The sequence below is a fragment of the Cebus imitator genome, unplaced genomic scaffold (genome assembly GCF_001604975.1).
Source record: "Cebus imitator isolate Cc_AM_T3 unplaced genomic scaffold, Cebus_imitator-1.0 Scaffold54, whole genome shotgun sequence".
NCBI classification, from domain to species: domain Eukaryota; kingdom Metazoa; phylum Chordata; class Mammalia; order Primates; family Cebidae; genus Cebus; species Cebus imitator.
Window position 1 is genome coordinate 2,019,641 of NW_016107369.1, and position 8,891 is coordinate 2,028,531.

At 51.6% G+C, this 8,891-nt stretch overlaps 1 protein-coding gene across 3 annotated transcripts in view; it reads left to right on the forward strand.

The window, feature by feature from the left end:
* ZDHHC22 (zinc finger DHHC-type palmitoyltransferase 22) overlaps positions 1 to 5,240 on the forward strand; it is a 40,261-nt gene extending 35,021 nt beyond the window's left edge. For all 3 annotated transcript variants that reach the window (XM_017528566.1, XM_017528567.2, XM_017528565.2), the window contains one exon: positions 2,515 to 5,240. In XM_017528566.1, the coding sequence (XP_017384055.1) occupies positions 2,515 to 2,780 (266 nt within the window). In that variant the 3' untranslated portion in view covers positions 2,781 to 5,240. The remainder of the gene's footprint in view (positions 1 to 2,514) is intronic.
* The last annotated feature ends 3,651 nt before the right edge of the window (positions 5,241 to 8,891 follow it).

Genomic DNA, 8,891 nt, shown 5'->3' on the forward strand with positions numbered 1-8,891 from the left:
CACCAGCATGGTGGGTGCTACCAGAAAGTCCAGTAGGAGGGAAAGGGGACTCATGTTCATTGAGCACCTATTATATGCCACCCGCTATGCATGTCTTGTTTCACGTATTCCTCATGACAAGTCCGTATTATCATATCCATTTTTAAGGCTCAGAAATCAAAGACTCAGCAAGGTTAAGTTGCACCAATGTCACACAGCTGATATGATTTCAACTCAAGATTTAGAGTTGGGACTGCTACCCTTCAAAGTTCATAGCCTTTCCACTACACAACACTGCCTCTCTGAAGCTGTTTCTTGAATAAGCCACTTTGAGAGGGAGGGAGCTACTGTCCTTGGATGTACTAAAAAATATGCTGGGTAATGATCTGTCAAAGGTGTTATAGATGCTTGTTGGGAGGAAGGGGCAAGGGAGATTGGCGGATGTGTCCTTTTAAGCCCATTAGGAAAATTCTGTGATTTTTGAAAAGAAGCAGAACTATTATTAAATAGTCAAGAGGAGCTGAAGCAGCCAGGTCAGGCAAATTCAAACACTTTTAGAGAAAGCAGGTCCCCAGAATAGCCTTTTGTAGCTGCTGCATGGGGCCAAGAAACGGCTGCAAGGTCTTTTTCTCATGCCTTGATTTAGTGCCAGGAAAAAACCCTGTGGGAAACAGCTTCCATCTTCCCAGGCTTGTTCCTGGGGCAGCATTCATTGCAAGACAGCCCTAAGCTTGACAGCTCTGATGTTCTTACATCCCAGCTCCAGGGCCATCTTTGCCTGTTAGCATTCCTCACACCAAAGGGCACCATGGACCAGGGTTCCTCCATCGTGCACATGGCTGCCCAAGCTAACATGTGCTGACAAGGAAGAAGTGGGTCAGGGGATGGACAGCCCAATGTGAGCCCATCCCACTGCTGCCCCTGTGCTGGTGGAGGGGCTGCTCTAGATGGCAGCTGGGCCTATCTGTCTCCAACTTTGTAAAACAAACAAACAAACAACAAAAAAATGGATACCCAAGCTCCTAGGAATGAGGACAAGAGGAAGCTGCTAATGAGAGAATCTGAATCAGATGCACATCCTCCCTGGCTGCTGAGTCCACTACTGTTCAGAATGGACAAAGTGTTGAAAGCCCAGTTCCCAGACCTCTGGAAATTGGAGGCTGGAGAGGCTTGGGAAGAGTTGGTCTGGGGCAAGAGAAGGTTAGGGAAAGGGCAAAATATGGTTGAGATTTTCAGGGACAGAATAGATTGTAAGGTGGGGTCCTTAGAGCAGGTGCCCCCACCCCACCAGAGGAGGTGACAGAGTTGCCCTATAGGGAGCCAAGGGCCAAGGAGGGCTTTTGAATTAACTCCAGGTCCAGTGCCCTGGCTGCTGGGTAGGTCAAGGTAAGTGTCCTTTGCCACAGCTGCCAAAGTGCAGCCCAGCCAGGACTCTAAGCCATGGAAAGAAGGAGAAAGCTTGATAGTTTCAGGAGTTAAACTTGAACTCATTTTGGTTGTGGTCTCCCACTCTGTAAAATGACCCTCTGCTGGGAGCACCGTACTGAGTGTGAACCAGGATGCTGACCACCCTGAACATCATTTTCTTGAATCCTGCAGCCATATGAAATCGTTATTGTTATTATTGTTATACCCATGGTACAGATGAGCAAGCTGCAACTGAGAGGTTAAGACACTTGTGCAAGTCCACACAACTGGGAGACTCAAACCTTGCATGGACCAGACACCCGAACTCTCAGGAAGAGTGTGAAAGCTCTTACTCAGTGGTTATTTAAAACTAGTAATAGGAAGTGCTTGGTTTAGAGGGATTCTGGGGAGATCCTGTCCCATGATACAGGGCTGATGACTTTAGGGGACTCTTCTAGCAAGCTTTGACTGACAGAACTAGCTCTGGTGGAATGCCATGGTGGCCACACTGTCCTCTTGTTAACATTAATGATGACTGAATTATTCTCTAAGTTGGCGCTCTGGGCTGCCCTTGAGACTAAGCTCGTGACTTATTCTTCCCGGCTCTCCATCATACTGTCAGTTTCCTGAGTCCTCTCAGCCAGCGCTCCCAGAACAGTGGGGAGAAGGTGCTGCTGTCTAGACAGCTGCCCAGGTACCCGCTCCCTCTTTAGGGTCCTCAGCTCACCCCTCTCTCCTCCTGAGCAAAACCCCTTCACCCTGCTTCCAGCCCAAAAGGGGAAAGCAGACAGAGTCATCCCTGACTTTACGGAAACGTTATCAGTGGCCAGGTGCTGCCCCAGGAGCTGAGGGCTCCCCTTGCCAAGCTCATCAAACTAATCTCTCTTCTCAGCCACGTCTCCAGTTTTCCCTTTTTGCCTCAGGTGCCATCCGCACCAAGCAAAAGGTAGGGCAGCGAGTTCTTCCTTCCTCTCCCTCACTGCAGCTGCAGCAATGAGGTTGCTACAAAATGTAGTGCCAGTCTCATTCATCTCCCCCCTTCCCAGTGGAAAGCCTGCCTGGATCACAGTTCTGCAGGTGGCCTGGCTGTAAAGAGGCTCTGGTGTTTCCCCTCCCACTGCCCTGCAGGAGCTGTCCTGGGTTCTGAAATGTTCGTCATCCTCATGCTCTACCTCTGGTTCGCCATCGGCCTGGCCTGCGCCGGCTTCTGCTGCCACCAGCTGCTGTTGATCCTCCGCGGGCAGACCCGCCACCAGCTGCGGAAGGGGGTGGCAGTGAGGGCCCGTCCCTGGCGCAAGAACTTACAAGAGGTCTTCGGAAAGAGGTGGCTGCTGGGCCTGCTGGTTCCCATGTTCAATGTCGGAAGTGAGAGCTCCAAGCTGCAGGATAAGTAGCAGACATTCCCATAATTTATCTCCCTCTCTCTCTGTCTTGACTCCTCCTGAGCATAAAACCACGGCAGCCTTGTCTCCACCCATGACCCACTACAATTTGTGCTGGTAAGGTCTTAGCATCTTCCCCTTGTCTTCCGCCCAGGAGAACAGTGTGGGCTGGTGGATCATGACAAGGAGGAAAAATGTCCACCCAGGCATTGCTAGGCTCTGCACGAGCCAGCCACGTGGCTGCTGGCCATTAGGCTGCATCTGCTTTCCTTCCTTCCCCTTGGGACCCCTACTTTCCCCTCTTCCTGGCTCATCCCTTCTCCACCATGTTTCAGTCATCACTGCTGTCTGCTGGAGCCCTTCCTCTCTGCCCCCATGTTGGGAGAGGGGAGTGGATTCTTGCTGCTGGTATGAGACTCCCTGGGACCTAGAGGCTGGCAAATATTTAAAATCACCACGTGTAAGAGGCAGCCAAGTCAGCTCTGCCAACTGCTAGGGGAGTTGGGAAAGAGTGGGTGTGTGTCCGCACCCCCTCTGTAGGAAAAAGAATTCAGTGGCTTGCTGCGCCTGCCCCCACCATCCCAGGTTCAAGATCTTTTTTCTGGGAGACAGCAATCAATGGCCTGCTTTTTACAACTGCTACTCCCTGTCCACCTTTCCCCACCTGGCCAGCACAGCCCAGCCCAGGGTCTGGCTGGATACTTCCTCTCCCTGGAACTCTTCCAACCTTTCTACTTGATCTCCAGCCCCCAGGTCTTTGCCAGATGCTGGGAAGGCAAGGAAGAAGTCAGACGGAAGGAGAATTACATTCGATAAATGAAGCGGGCATTCAACTCTATAACCATATGGAAGGGTGTGAGTGTGTGTGAGTGTGTGTGTTGTGTGTGTGTGAGAGAGAGAGAGATAGATAGATAGATAGAGAGAGAGAGAGAGAGAGAGAAGGGTGGTGGTGAGATGTGTTGTTAGAAACATGTAGGAATAATGTCTAGGGGAAAGGGAGAAGTGAGAGGAACAATTGGGTTCATTAATGCCCTGTACAAAGGGCATTCCAGCAGCTGAAACTGTTCAATGTTTGAATGGCTGCCTGCCTGTAAAGGTAGTGAGTACCCCATCACTGAAGGTATTCCAGCAGAGTCTAGGCAGTTGTCTGTCAGGCATGCTGTGGAAGGGATTTCCACACAGGGTCATTCTAGGTGAGCTTACACATTCCTTCCAACCCCAAGGTTCTGGCGTCCTGGTTGCGATTGCTGGACCCAGAGGCAAGATCTGCAGAGATGCCTGTGAGATATTTGCTTTCCTGGTGGGGAGTGTGGGCATGGAAGGCATCTGAAAATCAGAACCCAACAGCTATTGGAGAGAGTCTCTGCAGAGACAGGGCTACCTGGGTGGTTGAGGGGACTGGCATTTGAGAAAAGGGAGATGGAGCAGTGTCAGTGTTGGTGGCCAGAGGAAGAGGGGTGGGGTGGGCAGTGGTGAGTTAAGGCTGGGGAATGGAGATGACCAGAATATAAGGGTGCAATTCCCAGACCATCCCTGCGCATCTGACTGACTCTGGTGGAGGCACTGCTATGTGTTCTGAAACAGAGGACCAGACCCCTGGGGCATATGAGGAAGTGGGGACAACACAAGCGCCTCCTCCCAACTGGGTCCCAAAGCCAATATGACATCCATGTGGGCAGCAGTGCTGCATCCACACCCTGTGATGTCCAACCGCTGACCTCAGCAACCCCACTGAGAGTGGCACAACACCCTTGGTTCTTGAGCAGAGCTTGGAAGGACTTGACCGTGGTTCTGCCTTCATGTCCCCTTGAGAGCCAATGTAGCATAGGCTAGACCTGCTCATACTTCTCCCTCCCATATTCATTCATCCATTCATCCATCCTACATATATTTATTGACTGCCAACTACATTTCCAGCCTCTTCCAGGCACTGGCAATGCAGTGGTGAACAGGATGACAAGATTCATGCCATCAGGGGCACCTTGCCACTGCCTCATGAGCACTGATTCACACCCCCTGAAAAATGACCACTCTGCCATCTTGGTGGTTGGTGGACAGGTCATTTGGAACGAAAGGATGTGATAGAGATGCTGAAGAGGTGAAGCCTAGGCTGCCTCAATGGAGAAGTCACTGGGGGCATCTTCACTCCCAATTCTGGCCATACTTAAGCGACGGGAGGGAGAGGGAGGAGGGAAAGGTCTGGGCAATTTAGGCCTTGACTCTTTCCTGACCCCAAAGCTCAAGCCTGGAAGCCAGCCCTGCCGTTTCCAGCCTCATGAAGTCTCAGCACGGTGAGGCCTGACATCCTGAGGAAGGGCAACAGGGCGACCTCCAGGGTGTTGGCTGCTTGCAGACTGGTCAATGGAGTGATGGTGGGGAGGTTGCCAGATGTGAGACTTGAATAGCATTTGTACACATGGCCCCTGTATTGTCCATGAAGAACATCAATAAAATACATGGTTTTAAATTGGATTTGATATGATTGTGTGGGCACTATTGGTAGCAAGGCTGGACTGCACTGATGCAGTCATACTAGCTGTTCAAATATTTAAAATAAGTATTGAAAATACTTCTTTCTTAGTTAGTAAATAACCCTGGCTCAGGTTCTCTGAGTAACCTACCCCTTCTGCCCCTGCTCCTCCCTGGGGACCCTTGACACACCCCACAATCCAGCAACTGAAGTGGTAATGCCTGGCACATGCATGGGCCCCCCAGCCCTGCTGCAGCCCTCAGCCAGAGTCCGCTGTGATTTGTCAGGGCTGGGTTATGTGGTGGTAAATATGTATCACCTCTGGTTGGTAACAGGTCTCAGTGCTAGGGTCTGTGGACCCACAGGGACCAGGGATGGAATATCTTACCTAGGAACTTCCTTTTCCCTCCTTCTCCTTTCAGTTTCTCCTCTTCTCCCTCCCCTCCCCATATCATAAGACAGGCAAGGAAAAGAGTGCAGAGTCCCTCTGCTCCTCCCCCACAGACAGAGCCAACTGCTCCTAGGGATCAGCCAGGCCCCCCCTCTCAGCCCCTGCAACATCTGGACGTCTTAGACTTTCCAGCCCTGGCAACAGTTGGGAGCGTGTTGAGCCCTGCAGGGAGTGGGCCCTGAGCAGGTGAATGGGCAAGGCCTCTGATTCATCCTAAGACACACAGGCCTGGACTGAGGGAGGATACAACTGCAAGGAGCTATCGCAGAATCCTCAGCCTAGCCCAGTGTCATGATGGTGTACATTCCCTGAACACATGCCAACAGGTGACCAGCGGTGCCACAGGAGCTGGGTGAATGGAGCTGTGGTGAATCCTCAGCACATTCTAGAGCATGGGCTGTCTATGCTCCACAGGGTAGGCACCACACTTGCCTCAGTCACTGTCATATCCTTGACGCCTAGCAGGGGCTAGGCACACAGGAGGTACTCAATGAATATTGCCTGAATGATGCAGATTTAGCATTCATTTGCTTACTCCGCACCTCTTATTCCTGTGATGGGCCCAGGACTGCGCTTTGCACACTGTGGGGCTAGAAAAGAGATGAGATCACTCTCTCTTTGAGGAGTTCCCATCCTGGGAGAGGTTTCTGGGAGTGCTCAGAGGAGGGAGAGAGCACATTCTGCTGTGAGGTCTGGGGCCTTTCCATGATACAGGGCCTGGAAAGATGGACGAGATTTCAGCAGGCAAGAGGGACACAGAGGGATTTCCAGGGACGGAGAACAGGCCTGGGGCCTTGGGGTATTGGGGATATCATGAAGAGGCAGAGGAGGTTAAGGCTGAGAGTAGGGACCCAAGCAGCCAGGGTTCTGAATGCCAACCTAAGGGACCTGAACGGCATTTGACAGGCAATAGGAAACCACCGAAGGTTTTGAGCAAGGGAGCAGCATGATCAGAGGTAGATTTCAGAAAGCACAGCCTTGGAGGATAGACCAAAAGTGGGAGGAACTGGAGGCTGAGGGACCTGGCAAGAGGCATGTGCTGTATCTCAGTGAGATGTAACCAGGGTCTGGGTGGGAATAGTGGTTGTGGGATTGCAAGAGGGGAAGGATATCAGAGGCGCTTCACAGAACAAGTGGAGGAATGCTGGGGACGGGGCCAAGATGGCCCTGAAGGTTAGAACAGGGTGATTGTTAGGAGGATTGGGGAGGAAAAGGTTGTGACACTAGTGCATCCCATGCACCAGCCTGTGTCATTGGCTCATCAGATGACAGTTGATAATGTCATTCTTTTTTTTTTTTTTTGAGATGGAGTTTCGCTCTTGTTGCTCATGCTGGAGTGCAATGGCGCAATCTCCACTCACTGCAATTTCCGCCTCCTGGGTTCAAGCGATTCTCCTGCCTCAGCCTCCCAAATAGCTGGGATTACAGGCATGCACCACCACTCCTGGCTAATTTTGTATTTTTAGTAGAGATGGGGTTTCTCCATGTTGGTCAGGCTGGTCTCGAACTCCCAACCTCAGGTGATCTGCCCTCCTCGGCCTCCCAAAGTGCTGGGATTACAGGCATGAGCCACTGCGCCCAGCCTCAATGGTGTCATTCTTAACTAACCACTCTTCGTCTGTGGAGGAAGGGGTTCAGAGACATCTGCCAGTCATTCTTTATAGCGTGACTCCTGGAGGGGAATCATCTGTCAGTGGCAATAGAGGCCTATGTGTTAGAATGAGATATTTGGCTCCTCAGTGTCTCAATCTTTCCATCCAGAAAATGGGCACTCTGCTTTGGCCCATGCCCTAGTGTCAGATTAGGCAAGGCAGGAACTGCTTCACTCTAAGCTTCAGACACCCAAGGAGTTGTGGAAAGAGGACAAACTTGAGAAGTCGTCAATCCAGGTCCCCTCCACTGTAACAAGTCAGTCCTTAGGTCCCAGGGCCATCTGTTAGCCAGTCTTTCTCCTTAGGAACATGACTGTCCTTGTTACTATCTATACATTTGGTGCCCCAAATACTGTGGCTCCTGTCTGTACCCAGTGTCCTCCAACTGGCCTTATTGCTCATGAGATTCCCCCTCATCTCCCTCCTGCCCCGCCTCTCAGCATGCCTTCAAGGATGTTTGGGAAGCAGCCCCTCCTGCCACGAAGAAGAGGAGGGATGGGCAGGGAGAGAGGAGGCATTGCTCCTGACTTATCTGAGACACATTAGCGATGAGGCAGAACCTTGGGCCTGCTTACCAGCCACAGTGAGCCTGCTGGGAGGAGCGGGCGGGAGGCGTCTGGGAGTAGCTCGGCTGCTCCTAATGTTGGCCTGTGCTCCTGCTCTCATTCCCTCTCTATGCACAGTACTGGCCCAGCTCCTCTGCTCATTCCTCAAAAACATTTATTGATGCTGACTCTCTGCCAGGCATGATGCCAAGAAACAGGAATGCAAAGATGAAAGGGACCCAGTACCTGACCTCAGGGAGCTCACTAGGAAAAGAACAAATTGCAGATGGTTGTGATTCAGTGGCATGAAACTGCTGATGGGAGGGACAGGGTGCTACAGAAGCCTGAAGGAGAGCACTCACCTGACCAGAGTGGACCTGAAGACTTTCCAGAAGAGGCAACATCTGGGTCATGCAGGATGAATAGGAGGTGGCCAGGCAGGGCTGTGGATGGGAGTGGAGGTAGGAGGGACTGTGCGGAGGCAGAGGTACTAGGTGATTTCTGGAAATTGCAAGTCTGCATTTAGGAATGATGGGATGTGAGCACACACCTGCAGCTAGAACGGGAGGTTCTGTCCTCAGGCCATGCTCCCCAAGAACCCTGCCTCCATCCTCTGATCACTTCTTACAAAACCCTAGCTCACACCAGCTCATGGTGTCCCATTTGGGTGAGTCAAGCATGAATTGATGTCTAGTTTTTCTAAAGGATCTACAGGTCTTCAGGTTGGTGATCAAAGGTAGAGGGTTAATTTCATTTCCCAAAGAATCAGCCCAAAGATGGGAACATCAGAGATTCCTAGTCCTCTCTCTGGGCCCAAAGAGCTCTCCATCACTCTGGGAGCTCCCCATCACTCTTGCCTTCCTGCACAGCCTCAGCAAATGGCGTTGGAAGGACACTGTTCCCACCAAGATGGCTTCCAGGAGCTACAATAGAACTGGAAAGGCCGGGACCCTGAGAGGTAAGAAGTCACCTTTTGTTATGTACAGTGCCCCATCTGGACTGGCA